The 17673-nt window shown below is 48.3% G+C and overlaps 1 protein-coding gene across 1 annotated transcript in view; it reads left to right on the top strand.

Annotated features, from left to right (window-relative positions):
- The window catches only part of LOC308324633 (uncharacterized protein), a 40174-nt gene that overhangs the window by 19630 nt on the left and 2871 nt on the right, over positions 1 to 17673 (top strand). The window contains exons 6-21 of the mRNA XM_080776828.1: positions 87 to 244; positions 703 to 791; positions 2798 to 3020; positions 3903 to 4224; positions 4371 to 4515; positions 4794 to 4935; positions 5103 to 5219; positions 6434 to 6583; positions 6903 to 6948; positions 7888 to 7992; positions 8732 to 9765; positions 10183 to 10252; positions 11137 to 11298; positions 11910 to 12453; positions 13602 to 13781; positions 15180 to 15370. Of these exons, the coding sequence (XP_080632954.1) occupies positions 87 to 244; positions 703 to 791; positions 2798 to 3020; positions 3903 to 4224; positions 4371 to 4515; positions 4794 to 4935; positions 5103 to 5219; positions 6434 to 6583; positions 6903 to 6948; positions 7888 to 7992; positions 8732 to 9765; positions 10183 to 10252; positions 11137 to 11298; positions 11910 to 12453; positions 13602 to 13781; positions 15180 to 15370 (3678 nt within the window). The remainder of the gene's footprint in view (positions 1 to 86; positions 245 to 702; positions 792 to 2797; positions 3021 to 3902; positions 4225 to 4370; positions 4516 to 4793; positions 4936 to 5102; positions 5220 to 6433; positions 6584 to 6902; positions 6949 to 7887; positions 7993 to 8731; positions 9766 to 10182; positions 10253 to 11136; positions 11299 to 11909; positions 12454 to 13601; positions 13782 to 15179; positions 15371 to 17673) is intronic.

Raw genomic sequence — 17673 nt, 5'->3', positions numbered from 1 at the left:
AAAATGGAAAGTAAAGAGTTTATTTTGTGCGTGTGCCTGTGTGTGTGTGTGTGTGTGTGTGTGTGTGCGTGCGTGCGTGCGTGCAGGTACCCCAGAGTTCATGGCCCCAGAGATGTACGAGGAGCATTATGACGAGGGAGTGGACGTGTACGCGTTTGGGATGTGCATGTTGGAGATGGCAACGACGGAGTACCCTTACTCTGAATGCACCAACGCTGCTCAGATCTATAGGAAGGTCACCAGTGTAAGGCACACACGCACGCACACACACACACACACACACACACACACACACGCACACACACACACACACACACACACACGCACACACACACACACACACGCACGCACGCACGCACGCACGCACGCACACACACACACACACACACACACACACACACACACACACACACACACACACACACACACACACACACACACACACACACACACACACACACACACACACACACGCACATACACGCACGCACGCAAGCGCATGAAAACATACACACACTATGAAGTGACCGTGTACAGTGACAGTCTCTCTCTCTGCAGATAAAATAGTTTTCACTCCAAAGCGATTAGGAAACTATAACAATAACCCTCCTTCCTTGTATCCTTTCCTCTCTTTCCTTCCCCTCCGTCCTCGTCTCCTCTCCTCTCTCCTTCCTTGTCTTGTCTCCTCTCCTCGTCTCCTAGGGCATAAAGCCAGAGAACTTCTTCAAAGTAACGGTCCCAGAACTGAAGGAGATCATAGAAGGCTGCATACGCACCAACAGCAATGAGAGGTAGGCTTTTATTTTGTTAAACCATAGAAGGATGCATACGCACCAACAGTAATGAGAGGGAGGCTTTTATTTTGTTAAACTATAGAAGGATGCATACGCACCAACAGTAATGAGAGGGAGGCTTTTATTTTGTTAAACTATAGAAGGATGCATACGCACCAACAGCAATGAGAGGTAGGCTTTTATTTTGTTAAACTATAGAAGGATGCATACGCACCAACAGTAATGAGAGGTAGGCTTTTATTTTGTTAAACCATAGAAGGATGCATACGCACCAACAGCAATGAGAGGTAGGCTTTTATTTTGTTAAACTATAGAAGGATGCATACGCACCAACAGTAATGAGAGGTAGGCTTTTATTTTGTTAAACTATAGAAGGATGCAGGGAATCATAGCCTCAAATTGACATATTGGTTGTTCAGTTTGACCCACCAGTTTTGGAGATGTGGCTTATAGAGTAATCAGTAATTTCATGTTTACATGCCTTCTGTGGACTCTAACATTACACCTAGCTACATTTATTTCATATTTACATGTCGATTTCAGCTCTGACATTTATTTCAGACATGCTCTAGTACAAGAGTCTGCCTGCATGTGCTATGGATCAAAATTATAAAAATCTGTTTTTCTCCTCTCCTGAACAGTTAGTCATGACTCTGTATCAAAAAAGAGTCATTTGATTCACTGTGAAGCTGTGATGAGTTCTAGGGAGGGTTATTTAATTGACATTAAGCCTTTGATCTGACGGAAAAGGTTGTGTTCTATAATTATAAGCTCAGCAGCCTGAGGAGGAGGAGGCGGCGTAGGTGGAGGTTGTTTTGTTCACAAGATGAAACGTCTAAAGGCCTCGGAATTTACTTTGAATTGAAAGATCTTGACCTCCTAGACCCACACGTGCGTGCGTGCGTGCGTGTGTCACAGTGGGATGCAGTAGTTTAGTGGATATTAGACTATAAGGAATTAAGCACAGTCCATGTATTCCTCAAGCCAGTGGGGGCCAGCGGTGGACTAAGGGTTAGAGTAGTGCCCTTGTTGCCGAAAGGTTGCCGGTTCGATTCCCCGGACGGGCAGGAAAAATCTGGGTGGGGAACACCGCTGAAGTGCACTTGAGCAAGGCACTGAACCCCTCCAGAACTGCTCCAGTGGAGCTGCTTAGTGGCCAACAGTATAAGACTGAGGTTGTACTGGTCAGCTCCCAGGTTTGAATGTGTGTGTGCGTGCGTGTCCCCGTGTTTCCATGTGCAGGGCGTTGCTGAAAATGAGCACTTGTGCTCAGCTACTACCCTGGGTATAAATAAAGGATAAAAAAAAGAAAACCCCAACAATATGCTGTCACTGACCCCAAGTTCTAGACCTCCACTGAAGTTCTAGGCTATTATTTCCACCGCGGGGCTATAAATTACTGTCAATTTGGGGTTCCTTGACGTGAAAAAGGTTTGGGAACCACTGTTCTAGACAACATGGTCCGCCAGGAGAGCAGCGATGGTGTTAAATAGATGCCGTGTCTCCTACAGGTTCTCCATCCAGGACCTCCTGGACCACGTGTTCCTCCAGGAGAGCAGTGATGGTGTTAAATAGATGCTGTGTCTCCTACAGGTTCTCCATCCAGGACCTCCTGGACCACGTGTTCCTCCAGGAGAGCAGTGATGGTGTTAAATAGATGCTCTGTCTCCTACAGGTTCTCCATCCAGGACCTCCTGGACCACGGGTTCCTCCAGGAGAGCAGTGATGGTGTTAAATAGATGCTGTGTCTCCTACAGGTTCTCCATCCAGGACCTCCTGGACCACGTGTTCCTCCAGGAGAGCAGTGATGGTGTTAAATAGATGCCGTGTCTCCTACAGGTTCTCCATCCAGGACCTCCTGGACCACGTGTTCCTCCAGGAGAGCCGTGATGGTGTTAAATAGATGCTGTGTCTCCTACAGGTTCTCCATCCAGGACCTCCTGGACCACGTGTTCCTCCAGGAGAGCAGCGATGGTGTTAAATAGATGCTGTGTCTCCTACAGGTTCTCCATCCAGGACCTCCTGGACCACGTGTTCCTCCAGGAGAGCAGCGAGGGCGTGCGGGCGGAGCTGGCGGAGGAGGACGACGGCGTGCGTCCGTCCATCAAGCTGTGGCTCAGGATGGGAGAACACAGGAAGCTGAGGGGGAAGTACAAGGACAACAACGCCATCGAGTTCCTGTACAGCCTCTACAGCGACGTGGCCGAGGAGGTCGCTCAGGACATGGTATGTCAAGAGTTCAGATAGTTCCTTATATGGTACGTTAACATAGTTCCAGGAAGTTAAGGTAGTTCCTTATAATGATGGTACGTTAACATAGTTCCAGGAAGTTAAGATAGTTCCTTATACAGTATGGTATACGTTAACATAGTTCCAGGAAGTTAAGGTAGTTCCTTATACAGTATGGTATACGTTAACATAGTTCCAGGAAGTTAAGGTAGTACCAGTACATGGTACATTAACATAGTTCCAGGAAGTTAAGGTAGTTCCAGTACATGGTACATTAACATAGTTCCAGGAAGTTAAGATAGTTCCTTATATGGTACGTTAACATAGTTCCAGGAAGTTCAGATAGTTCCTTATACAGTATGGTACGTTAACATAGTTCCAGGAAGTTCAGATAGTTCCTTATACAGTATGGTATACGTTAACATAGTTCCAGGAAGTTAAGGTAGTTCCAGTACATGGTACATTAACATAGTTCCAGGAAGTTAAGATAGTTCCTTATATGGTACGTTAACATAGTTCCAGGAAGTTCAGATAGTTCCTTATACAGTATGGTACGTTAACATAGTTCCAGGAAGTTCAGATAGTTCCTTATACAGTATGGTATACGTTAACATAGTTCCAGGAAGTTAAGGTAGTTCCAGTACATGGTACATTAACATAGTTCCAGGAAGTTAAGATAGTTCCTTATATGGTACGTTAACATAGTTCCTTATATGGTACGTTAACATAGTTCCAGGACATGGTGTGTTAAGATAGTTCCTTATTATGGGAGTTCCATGATGGGATTTATGATAGCTTCAGGATATGATAGTTCCAGGATTTCTCTATACCTCTCTCTCTCTCTCTCTCTCTCTCTCTCTCTTTCACTCTCTCTCCCAGGTGGTGTTAGGGTTCGTCAGTGAGTCGGACTATAAACTCGTTGCCAAGGCGATCAGGGACCGCGTCACCGACATAAAGCGCCAGCGCGACAACCGGCGACGCCTCGCCAAAAAGGAAGTGGCGGCGGGCACGGAGGAAGGGGAGGAGCCAAAAACCACCACCAGAACAACCAATCTGAACGCAGCAGCCGTCGTCGTGGCCGGCGCCGCCGCCAGCCCGCCGCCCGCGATGATGTCATCAACGTGGGACAGCGCCTCGCTGGATTCTGGGACCACCAGCGAGGAGGCCCCGCCTCCTGACCCCTCCTCCTCCTGCCCCACTTGTATGTGTGTGTGTGTGTGTGTGTGTGTGTGTGTGTGTGTGTGTGTTTGTATTAAGAGAGTCTGATAAATGCCTACATTGTAAATTGTAAATCTGGTTGCCATGACAACAGATTAATTAAAACCATGTGATTGGTTGCCATGACAGCGGACTCATGCGACACAGACGGCGACGTCAGCTCCTCCGGTAACCAGGACATCCAGAGGCCACGCCCTTTCACCCTCTCACCGCGCGTCCAGAGCGTTGTCGATTCACACAATGCCGAGCTGTCAGGCTCTTCACCCGTAGACAGGTAACGCACACGCACACACATGCCACTCGCGCGCACGCATGACACACATGCCACGCATGAAGCACGCACACATGCCACACGTGCCAGGTGCAGCTCAAAAGGCTTCAGAACACACAGAGAAAATCCCAGAGCACAGAAAATCCACTGAATGTTCAAAGTTCGTGTTGTGTGGGTGTAAGTCACACACACACTGCTTACACATGAAAATGCATCGTTATAATTATGATAATGTCGTTTTTGTCCCCGCCCACTTCCTGCGTCTGCGTGTCCGTCTGCAGCAACGCGTCGGACGTGACGTCGGACGTGACGTCGGGGGACGGCAACGAGAGCCTATCAGAGAAGAGCAACAAGGGCGTGGCCAAACGGACAGCCAATAAGATATTCAGGAGGAAATCCAGGTCCCGCCTCCGGATTACTGGGGTAACCTGTCTGTCTGTCTGTCTGTCTGTCTGCGTGTCAACCTGTCTAGCTGTCAGAGCTAGAGCCAGACTCACAACAGTAATGTCGTGTGTGTGACTGTGTGTGTGTGTCTGTGTGTGTGTGTGTGTGTGTGTGTGTGTCGTGCGTGCGTGCGTGCGTGCGTGCAGCTCTCCGAGCTCGCTGACAGGGTGGTGGAGTGTCAGCTACAGACTCACAACAGTAAGATGGTGACCTTCAAGTTCCACCTGGACGTGGACAGTCCTGAGGACATCGCCTCTGTCATGGTGAGACACAGACACAGCCTTATTTGGACATTATTGCGAACGCAGTGATTGCGAAAGCAGTGAGAACTTACTATGAGACCTAGCAGATCATGTCCGTCTGTCTGTCTGTGTGTGTGTGTGTGTGTGTCCTTTGTGCCCATATATGGAGCTGAGTGATTTGATTGTGATTGATGCAACACACTCCATATTTGGACGTATAGCTGCTTTGGACTCCTTATTGCGAATGCAGTGAGCACTAACTATGAGACCTAGCAGATCATGTCTGTCTGTCTGTCTGTCTGTCTGTCTGTCTGTCTGTCTGTCTGTCTGTCTGTCTGTCTGTCTGTCTGTGTGTGTGTGTCTGTCCCGCTGTTACGTCACCATGACTCAGCCATAACCATATAAGGAGTCCCCAAAGCAGCTATACGTCCAAAACCCAAATATGCACGAGCTGCGTTCGCTTCCCGCGTTTGCGCGTCTTACTTGTGTTATAGAGGGAGACAGTGGCTCAGGAGGTAGAGCGGCCTTTACAACCGTTCCTAAACTCTTTGGATTGGCATTGGTTGGACAATCGCTTTTTGGGGTGGGATTTAGCGAAGGGCTAATTGCTCCCGATGTGCAGGTTGGTGCCTTAATGCATACATGTTTCTTTCCCGACCTATATGTCGTCCAGGCACGTGCACACTGCACACACATAGACATCAAAGGGGGCTTCAACCCCTGCCCTTTCACCCCGTCTGTAAAACAACGTCCCTCTCCAGACCATGAACGCAGCATCCACTACAATGTAGTGACTACATGGTTAACGAAATACACATGCCCTCCCTTTCCCTTCAATGCCTGAAGGCAGCGTTCAGGAGAACTGCCTTTTCCTCCCTTTCCCTTCAATGCCTGAAGGCAGCATTCAGTAGAACTGCCTCTTTTCCCTTTCATGCCTGAAGGCAGAGTTCAGGCCCTCCCTTTCCCTTCCATGCCTGAAGGCAGCGTTCAGGCCCTCCCTTTCCCTTCCATGCCTGAAGGCAGCGTTCAGGAGAACTGCCTTTTCCCAACTCTCCTGAAATTAAACGCAGCATTTTGTGTCGAAATATTTATTCCTAGAAATGCCTTCATCTCATGTATAAATTATAATATAATATTAATTTATATATTTATATTAAAGGTTCGTAGTTACTTCATTCTACCGTCGGAGCGCCAGATCGAGTCTCACCCTACACATATATTTACATATTTTAAAGGTGCGTAGTTACTTCATCCTGCCATCGGAGCTCCAGGGTTTCATCCTACACATGCGTGACATCATCAAGAGGGCGCGGTCGATGATGCAACAGAACCAGCCACTCACAGACAACGAGTACGACAGGCTGAACTACCTCAGCCAATCACAGGTCAGTGTGTGTGAGAAACGCCATTATACTAAAAGGGCCCTATAGGCTTGTTTCCATTGTGGTCCTCTGTATAATGAACCCAGAACTAAAAGCTTGCTGCATTATTTCACCCCTTTAATAACACCAAATGTTATTCTAATCAAAAGGAGCGATGTTTACGGACGCTACTCGCGGTCGGAATCGGTCAGAATCGGCATTGACAGATATGACCCTGGAAACTATTGGAGTTCGGATATGGGTCATGAATTCATAATCGTGCACCCCTGAATATTATGCTTATTATTCTATTAATCTGTTGTTTGTGTTTAATTCTCTGCAGATCAAACACGGTCTGACCAGAACCATGTCGGCTACGTCACTACAAGGTAAGGAGACAAGGACACAGGGAAGGAAGGATGGGAAGGAAGGAAGGGAGGAAGAAATCAAATGCATTAAGGATGTATTAAAAGGAACCCTGGCTCATAAGACAAATATGCCATAAAACACTAGCCTGGTTAATAAACCAGACAAAACAAAATAATAAAAACACCATAAATATTTGATTTCTTTCATGAATAGAGAATCTTTCACTCAATAGGAACTGCTCTTGTCGCAGGTTGATGATGTCATATGTCCATGTGTGGTCCAGCCCTATGGAATATATGGAATACACGCGCTAATAAAAAGTATTTCAAATAGGAAGCATAACGTTGTTTTTTATTAGCATAATAGCATTCCATACATTCCATATAGGGCTAGACCACACATGGACATATGACATCATCATCCTGCGACAGGAGCAGTCCCAATTCTCTATTTATGAAAGTATTTAAATACTTAAGGTGTTTTTATTATGTTATTTTTGTTATAGAGGGCAGGTATAATGTTTTAACCCATTTTGGGGGCGGGAATCCCTGTTGGTGTTTTAAGCATTATGCTATTGAAAAATAGCAGATCTACAAGCTCATAGCGCGCCACCGAATGGCACGCTACAAGCTTGTAGGTCTGCTATTTTTTGAAAAATCGTGAAAATGTGACGCAAGTCAAGAGCCAATGTTTTTAACTAAAATGTTGGTTCTGGGGGGGTCCCTGGAACAACATATTTTCAGATGGGGGTCGGCAACCAATTACATATAATTTCCTTGACATGAAATAGTTTGAGAACGACGTCAGGTCTAAATGTTTTTTAGGCATATTTGTCTCATTAGCCATGCAGGGATCCTTTAAAAAAAAAAAAGTGTTATCCATAGATGGCAGATGCATAACACTTTGGATGGACGGATGCATGAGTTGAGGGTGAAACATTGTGCTGTCATTGGTTTCAGGCAGCCGAGGCTCCACCCCATTCGTGGGCGGAGACTTCTACGTGGACACAGAGGCCACGCCCACTGTCAGAACTCTGAGGTCGCAGTCCTTCCACACCACGTCAGGTACGCACGCACGCACATGCACGCACAGTGAGGGGTTAATCGTGGTCGTAGTTTGTACTATTATAGTATACTGAATAGTGTTTATTTGGTTGAGTATGACGAAGAATGTTCATCGACTACCTTTTTTCACTGACAAAAAATAAATAACATACTAAATAATAATAATAATAATAATAAATAACATTCTAAAATGACTAGAACTAAGACTAAATATATTGACAATTATACGTCATCAGATTAAACACTATATAGACTAAAATCCAGCAGAACTAAAAACTAAGCTTGGTCCATAATTTCTCCCCTTTAATAACACCCATTGTTATTGTACCTTATATAGTTTTAATCGGTAATTAGTCACCTTTACAACGAGGTACAGCTTGTACGTATCGGGTGTTCGTGGAATGAGCAAGACAGCTGAACGTGTGGGTAGCGCCCCCCCCCCCCCCAAACATTTCGCCAAAGTGCCAAATGGTCTACAAGCTCATAGCTCTGTGGCTGAGAAGAGTTACCCAGAAGGTACCCAGCAGAGGCCCCAATCTGACCAGGAGGAAAAAAACCTACTGTACCCCACTGTATAATGTTGGGGGTCCTGACATGAAAAACTTTGAGAACCACTGACACACATAGGGGTTTTGTCTGAAAACTGTCCAGGATTTAGAAATGTGTATAGAATCTGGTGTCAGTGTCAGGTCTAAATGGGTTCATGTAATCATCGCCCTGTCTCCTCCCCTCTCCACAGCCCATCCCACCTCCTTCCACTCTGCTCCTCCCCCCCTCCCCCCGCTGGCCTCCACTCCTCCACAATACACCACCTCCTTCCTCTCCTCCCATCCTCCCCCGCTCTCTCCTCTCTCCTCTCCTCATCCTGTCTTCTCTCCTCCTCTCTCTCCTCTCTCCTCTCCTCATCCTGTCTTCTCTCCTCCTCTCTCTCCTCTCTCGCCCCATCCCCGTCCCGTCTCCTACATGCTTCCTCCTCTCGTGTCTCCTCCTCTCTCTCCTCTCCTCCCGTCTCGCCCTCGCTCCTCCTCCACGCCTCTCTCCTCTCCTCATATCAATCTTTCCCGTATCGTCTCGTCTCCTCTTCCTCCTCCCGTGATTTCGCCTCCTGCCTCCTCACTCGCTCTCTCCTCTCCTGCTCCTGTTTCCTCTCCTCTCATCTCACCTCATCTCTCGCCTCCTCCTCCCCTCTCCTCTCCTCTCTCCTCGCCTCCTCCTCCCTTATCCTCTCCTCTCTCCTCGCCTCCTCCTCCCCTCTCCTCTCCTCCTTTTTCCTCTCCTCCCGTTTCCTCCCCTCTCATTTCACCTCCTCTCTCGCCTCCCCCTCTCTCTCCTCTGCCCTCTCGCCCTCGCGCCTCCTCTCCTCCTGTCTCCTCTCCTCCTGTCTCCTCTCCTCCTGTCTCCTCTCCTTGCGCCTCCTCTCCTCCTGTCTCCTCTCCTCCTGTCTCCTCTCCTCCCCTCTCGTCTCTCTCCAGCCTGGTCAACGTTCTCTCCATGGCCATGTCCGTCGCTCAGTCCTTCTCCTTCTCGGCTCCTCAGCGGCCCCCAAACTCCTCCTCTCCTTCTCCCCTCCCCCTCATGGCGCCTGCCCTCCCCTCCCCCGCTCCCTCCTACCTCTCTTCGCCTCTCGCTCCTCCCGTCCCCCAAACCTCTGCGTCCTCCTCCTCCTCCCCCCCTCCTCCAACTACTCCACCCTCCCTGCTCCCCCACCACCGCACTGAGTCGCCTCCTTGTCCTCCAGAACAGCAGGGGGCAGCAGCTCCCACAGCGGGCCAGGTGAGGTTAGACACACAGACAGCGCAGGCACACCTGAACTTCCATGTGCGGCCAAAATAAGTTGTCTGCCGGAATCTCTTCTAGGATTTTAGACAGCTGGTGGATGGAAATTAAGCTCCACCCATGCGGCAGAATGCCGCTGGGGCAAGCTTTTCCCGGGAATCTGGCCGACGCGGCAACCTGCCGCATGAGTGGAGCTTCTTTTCCATCCACCAGCTGTCTAAAAACCCAGAAGAGACGCCGGCAGACAACTTATTTTGTCCACGCATGGCATCCTAGGTCTGCTTACATCCACTCACACACTTAGTAATTCCCCCTGTACATTCAATCCCCAGCTATTCATTGTGTTAGTTAGACAGGTATGAGTGTATTGTCCTAAATGTCCTACATTTGTCTCATTGTGTTGAATGTCTCCAGATTCCAGCAGATTCCTGCTCAGAGCCTCCGGAGAGCCAGCAATCGCACAGTCCAACATCACCCCCTCCTGGTGAGACTTTGTTATTACACGTTTTTCTTTCAATGAAGCCTTTATTGTCAACACCACCAGGCCGAAGGCATGTGGCCTGGCGCAGCCAGAGTCATAGCGAGGGTTCACTGACGCCCGCTCCCTGCATACATGTAAGCTACTTCAGCTACATCTTTGAAAATGGCCCTGTGGCGTCGCTGGGCGTCCTGATTTAACCCATTTACACTTTAGCTATTTTTTAAAAATCGTGAAAATGTGGCGCAAATCTTTGAATATATAGCCTATTATTTCAGAGCGAATGTTTTTAACTAAAATCTTTGCTTCTGGGGGGGGGGGTCCCTGGAACGACATATCTTCAGATGGGGGTCGGCGGCCAAATACATATATTTTTGGGGGTCCTAGACTTGAAATAGTTTGAGAATCACTTACATACAAATGGGTTTTTCAGAAAACTGTCATGATTTAGAAGACATTTGTATATAGAATTGTCCTCATGTCTAAATCATTTAAATGGTTACAAATACCCCCCCGGCCGGGCCTTCTAGGTGTTTTTAACAAACACCTGATAGCGTTAGGTTCAACACTTCTTTAGAAACCCCTCGCTATCATGCTGGATATGGAGGTCATGTCTTCGCCTACTATCAAGTTGAGAAGGCAATTTTAAGGCGCTAGGAGTAGGAAATACTATTGCAACAGGCGCTTCTCAATGACGCTGCCGCTGATTGGTCCGTCCCATGCAGCCCTGTAGCTGATTGGTCCGTTCCAGCCACATGGCTGCTGCTGATTGGTCCGTCTCGGGCCACGGCCGTTTTTTCACAGATCAATGAGGCAGTCAGTGAGTGTGAATCAATAGCGCCCCCATCTGGCTGTGCACTAACTTTCTGTCTGTCTGTCTGTCTCTACAGAGAGGAAAGTGGGTCGTTTCCAGGTCACTCCCAGTAAGATCAAAGCGCTCTCGGACCCTAAACAATTAGACCACACCCCCACACCTCCAGACCACACCCCCAACGTTCTAGACCACACCCCCATCCCTGCGGAGTCAGCCGGTCCGACACCGCCCCCTCCTGGTGAGTTTGTGTTATTTTACGTGTTTTATAATGAACCAGGTGTATTGGTCCAGCATGGTGGTGGTGGTGGTGGTGTTACTCCACCCACTTTGAATGTAATCAACCCATAATCACCAGTAGGGGTCAGTATTGAGTCATCACTAGAAAGTTACCACCAGTAGGTTACTGATCACTAGAAGGTTCTAAACATAGACATATATAAAGGCTAGATGGCTCAAGGCGGAGTCTCTGACGTGGTTCACCCGGTGGCCATCTTGCTGAGGCGCTACAGTACAGTATGTTCTAATGGCAGCTCAAACAAAAACAGTCATAACTCACTCAAATGTTTGACGGATTTACAAACGGGTTGGTTTATTACAAACATGTGCATATGTGGATAAATTGGAAATGTATGTCTCTATATAGCAATATGCAATTTATATTTCCATGACGGGGTGTGGGTCAGCTAGGTCAGGAGGTAACAGGGGGTACATGGGGCCAAAAAGGTTTGGGAACCGCTGGTCTAATCATTGGAATAATTCTAGTCACCGTCACCGGTGGCTGCACGCACGGAAACAAGACTGTCATCTCTACCTCTCTCTCTCTCTCTCTCTCTCTCTCTCTCTCTCCAGAGGTGTCTCCTCAGAGGACAGTGGGTCGTTTCCAGGTCACTCCCAGCAGCAAACCTCCAGACCACACCCCCAAACATCTAGACCACACCCCCACACCTATAGACCACACCCCCACACCTCTAGACCACACCCCCAAACCTCCAAACCACATCCCCACACCTCTAGACCACACCCCCACACATCCAGACCACACCCCCAAACCTCCAGACAACACTCCCATCCCTGCGGAGTCCCGCCCTCCCCCGGTGGCCACTCCCACCGCCGGCTCCCCGCCTCCCTCGCTGACCAGCCAATCATCGGAGAGCAGCAGCAGTAGCAGCGACACGGACCAGAGCGAATCAGAGGACAGCGTCGGGACCATGGCGCTCTGCTCGTCCAATCCCAGCCCAGGCGGAGTGGGAGGAGGGGCGGGGCCTGGCGGTAACCGTGACGACAGCGCCCTCCACTGGTCCAAGACGTTCCCCTGGGCGGAGCGCAGAGAGAAGATGAGGGAAGGAAGCAAGGGAGCAGGAAACGACCAGGAGAAGAGGAGGAAGGAGACGAGGTTACAACTATTTATTATTGTTATGTCATCGCAATTATTTCAAATGATCATTATTGACTGTCATTATGTCCACACAAATAGACCCGTAAGGGTCCCTTTGGTTCCATTTCAACACCCTCAGGCCCCAGTTTTTAAACGTTAACGTTCATTTTGAAGCCACGGGTTTACTGTTCGGTACGCAGCTCCAACGGCGCTGAGTCGGCTCTGGTGGCCCTCTGGTGGCCGTCACAACGCTCTGCACAGTGGACACAAAAATTAGGCCGTGAGCAGGATTCTTTCTACTACAGCATTTCCACTCGGATGCATTTTATGTAATGACGAAAATAGTGCATTTTAGAGAGAAGCTGAGGAGCTGAGACGCTTCCTAGCCTAGAGAATAGACTCTCACCAACACTAAACAGTCATTAGCTTGGTTCATATTCTGTAAATTTGGACCCCTCGCACGGCAGTGAAACTTTTACGCGTTCTCGACATGGCGTTGATAGTGAGAGACTCGATATGAGGACTGGACCAGGGCTTAACGTTGAACATGGTCAAAATCTGTGGTACTTTTACTTAACTACTGTACTCTAGTACAATTTTGAGGTATTTGTACAGTTGAGTATTTCCAATGTCCAATACTTTTACTATAATACTAATACTAATACTTTTACTTCTACTCCACTACATCTCAGAGCCACAATTTGTACTTTTACTCCACTACAATTATTTTAAAACTTGAGTTGCTAGTTATTTGTAGATTTTAATTTTGATTATAAAACATACATCCACCACATATACATTTCGGCCATTTGAAAATAGCACATCTACAAGCTCACAATGTGTCGCAATGCAACAAATTGTGAGATTGTAGATCGGCTGTTTTCTAAATATTTTGAACACATTTGAATTTGTGAAATGGGACATTCTACAATATGAGTACTTTTACTGTACAATTTGAACCCCATACTTTTGTACTTTTACTTGAGTACATTTTTAATGCAGGACTTTTATTTGTAACGGAGTACATCTACCTTGCAGTATTGATACTTTTACTTAAGTAAAACATTTGAGTACTTTTTCCACCACTGGTAATAATAATACTATTAAGCGTACAATAATAAGATGATAAAGTTTTAAAATGGCTGCCATGCTAAACTGTTGGTCAGTCTGAAGGGGGAGGAGCCACAGGCGGATGGAGGCAGCAGGAGGCGGGGCATGCGGCGGCTCAGCATCAGCCTATGGGAGGGCACGGCCAGCAGCCCTCGCTCCGCCTCCTACGTCAGCTCGGACCAATCGGACGGCTCGGACGAGGAGATATGGACGGAGCTGCAGGAGCTACGGGAAAGGTGATTGGCTGCTGTGGAGTTAACGGTTTCATGACATTCATTTTCACTTATTTAATTTTTTCTATTGTATCTTTTATGACCTCAATTTCACCCGCAAAAAAACCCTGAACTTTGAGCATTCACTGGAATTTCTTTGGTCTGGGGTTTTCTCTGTGTTCTGAAGCCTTCTGAGGTGCAATGAAAACAGGCAAATCAGTGACATCTGCTGGCAGACTCTTATGACATATATGGGATTTGCAGGCTGTGACATCACAAACAGCAGGACAATCAGAGCACTTGTTTGAGCCAGAAAACCCCAGACCACAGAACATCTACTGAATGTTAAAAGTTCAGGTTTTGTGGGTGCAATTGAGCTCATTAAACCTAAACATAATGTGACTGAGGGGCTGCCATTGGATATTTTTAAATTTTCGTTTTCAAATTGACATATTGGTTGATCAGTTTGACCCACCAGTTTTGGAGATGTCAAATCAAATCAAATCAATTTTATTTGTATAGCACATTTAAAAACGACTCTCATCGTACCAAAGTGCTTCACAGGTCAAAGAAAACAATACAATACAGTGCAATACAATACATCAGTGAAACAATAAAATATGGCTTATAGAGTAATGACTTGCAGAGAAACAGCGAGTTGAGAAAACAGGCTTGAAAGGTTCACTTCTGTGGTCTCTAACATTACACCTACAGTAGCTACATGTTTAAGCATTTATTTTATATTTACATGTCTTCTGTGGACTCTAACATTACACCTAGCTACATGTTTAAGAATTTATTTCATATTTACATGTCTTCTGTGGTCTCTAACATTACACCTAGCTACATGTTTAAGAATTTATTTCATATTTACATGTCTTCTGTGGACTTTAACATTGTCAATTTCAGCTCTGACACTTATTTCAGACAAGCTCTAGTATGTGAAGAGTCTGCCTGTGCTATTAACTCATTTTGGATAAAATATAAATACATTTAGTTTTGCTCCTCTGGTGAAAAGCTGGAGGTTGCACCATGGCAGGCTCTCAGTCAAATCTGGTCACAAAACCTTCATGTCCCAATCCCTGTAATCCACGCAGACCATGGACGTGTGCACACATAGACATCAAAGGGGGCTTCAGCCCCTGCCCTTTTACCCGTCTGTAAAACAAGTGCCCTTTCCAGACATTTACTATGGCGAAATAAATGCAAATGCCACTCCTTTCCATGCCATCCCATGCCGGAAACCACATTCAGGAGAATAGCATTTTTTTTCCTTTAACACAGTATTTTGCGTTGAACAAATTTGTTTATAGCTGATCTACAAGCTCACAACTGAGCTTGTAGATCAGCTATTTTTGTCCAAAAGTGCCCTCTTACGGGATTGCAGCCCCGGGCCTCTCTAACACTCTGTCCCTGACGCAGACACCAGTCGGAGGTGATCGCCCTGCAGGTGAAGCAGAAGAGAGAGATCGAGTCTCTGTACGAGAGGATGGGTAAGGCCCCGCCCCCGGGCATCGTGGCGCCCGCCGCCATGCTCAACACGCGGCAGAGACGAGTGTCCAAGACGCTGTACAGCTCGCCCCCGCTGCGCAGCATGCTGGCTCCCCCCGCAGGTAGGGAGCACACACTGCACTGCACATATGTCTGCAGGCAATACTCCAAATTTGAAAAATAGATGCCTCATTGGCCGCTGCAGTTCGTTGGAGCCATGTGTGTTGACGGGAGGGCGGAAGAATTTACACTGGCACGCCAGTACCTTCTGGCGTGCTCGCAGCTTCTGCGGGGCTATGCAAGCTATCTCTGGGATTCTTTGCCCTCCCTTGAGCACATACAGAGCCGAAAGGGGCGTCTACCTTTATATGTCTATGCTCCAAGAACGTGCATGTTACTTACAGCGTGGCTTCAATATAGGCATTTGTATGACATCAATACTATGATGTCAGACATGTCCATATTTGGACAAAGTATCGGGCCAAGCTGCCTGTCGTCCGTTGACTTTCTGTATAAAATGAAGGCTCTAAAAAGTTCAACTACTAGAAAGGCAGCGGCGTTATCCGCCGTACCAAACGATCTTCCGTCTCGAGGACACGTTGAGTGTGCTGTATGGATCTCAGGACTCCAGGACACCCGTACATCCATCTCTTAACATATCGTCTTGAGCTTGTGGTGTTCACAGCTCATGACCCACGGTGAAAGGGTCACAGCCACAGCTATCGGGGGCGGCAGCAGACGACGCCAGTGGCGGGAGCGATGACGACGACTATGCTCCGACGCGTTCTGTCCCAGAAGGCTTTGCGGCAGGTGTTTTCGTTGCTGACGGTCCGTGCGTCTGACCGCCGTCCCGTGGTGGCGTCTGCGGCGGCGTATAGCTGCCGTGCCAAACGCCCGTCCCCGTTCCCCACCGATCGGCGCCGGGCGTCAGGGACCGACGCCACCGGCGGCAGTGCAGCCGGTCCACCGCACCCAACACTGCAGCAGCAGCAGCGCCACCACCAGGCACCGCCAGGACATGACGCTCATCCCAGGTCGACTCCACCAACCCAGTCACCAAATGAACCTCATCCCAGGTCGACTCCACCAACCCAGTCACCAAATGAACCTCATCCCAGGACCTCTGCTCCAACCCAGGCAGGACATGAATGTCATCCCAGCTTCACCTCTCAAACTCGGGCAGTGAACAAGCCTCATCGTGGGGCACAATCTGGGACCGAGCTCTCCCCCTCCATATCTCCGGACCCTCCTTGTCCTCCTCCTCTGGAGGTGAAGCCCCCTTCACCCGTCCTCCCCCGGCAGGATCAGGACAACAAGTCGTCCGTGGGTTTCTACGGGCGGTTCAGGAACGTCTTCCGGCAGTACGGCAAGGTGGCGAGCGTCGTGCACGTGACCACGTCGTGCGCATGGTACGGCGCCTTCTACTACGCGGCGCTCCACGGCGTCGACCCCGTGCCGCTGCTGGAGCTCCTGGGCGTCCCGGAGGCCGTGGTGGGTCTCCTGAGGGGCTCGTCGGCCCACCTGCTCACCGCCTACACCCTGTACCACATCAGCACGCCACTGCGCTACGGCCTCACCCTGGGCGCCACGCCACTCACCGTCAGCTACCTGAGGAGGTGGGGCCTGATGGCCACGCCCCCCGCCGTCTTCCAAGGAGAACGGAGCGGGGAAACGGAGGAGGAGGAGGAGCGGACGGGAGGGATGTTTTCCGAGAGGACGACCAAGGAAAGACTCTCCAAGCTGTCTGATAAGATGGAGGAAACCAGAGATAAGCTGTCGAATAAACTGCAGGGAATTGAATATCACGATGACCTCGTCTCTGGGGGAACGTCGTTTTTCAGAAAGGAAACCAATTAAGCGAATACAATTTACAGGCATCGCTTGGCTGTGAAAAAAATAATGAATCCACAAGGTGGTTTAGGCGTCTAGTACGGATGCCTCTCTAGCGTCCCACTGGGAGGAGACCCCCCGGGGGCAGACCAAGGACCACACTGGCCCAAGGAAAGCTTCGGGATCCCCCAAGAGGAAGCTGCTAATGTTGCTGTGGAGAATGAAGGCTAGAAATATCTCCTGACTCTCTGGATAAGCGGTTGAAGATGGATGAATATCTCAATATCTCTCAAAATGAGTGTGTTTGTTTCTAAACTAGGGGAGTGTGACCTGTCTGTCAATGTACTGTAGAGAGTAAGCAGTCCTGCATGCTGTCTTAACCTACATTAAACAATCAAGGTACCCAAAGTCGCTTTACAAAACAGAAGTAAAAACAATTTCATTGGAAAATAAACTAGTTAAAAGGTTAAAAGCTAGAAATCAAAAGTGGAACATAACAAGGTTATGTAGGGAAAGCCAGTCTGAAAAGGTGGGTTTTGAGTGTGCTTTTGAACATTTAGAGAGGTAGAGGGGAGGGCTGGTTATTGAGGGCCTT

This window comes from Protomyctophum bolini (assembly GCF_963924005.1).
Source record: "Protomyctophum bolini genome assembly, chromosome: 11".
Classification (NCBI taxonomy): Eukaryota; Metazoa; Chordata; class Actinopteri; order Myctophiformes; family Myctophidae; genus Protomyctophum; species Protomyctophum bolini.
The sequence above is the reverse complement of the archived record's forward strand: the minus strand, read 5'-3'. Positions and strand labels throughout refer to the sequence as shown.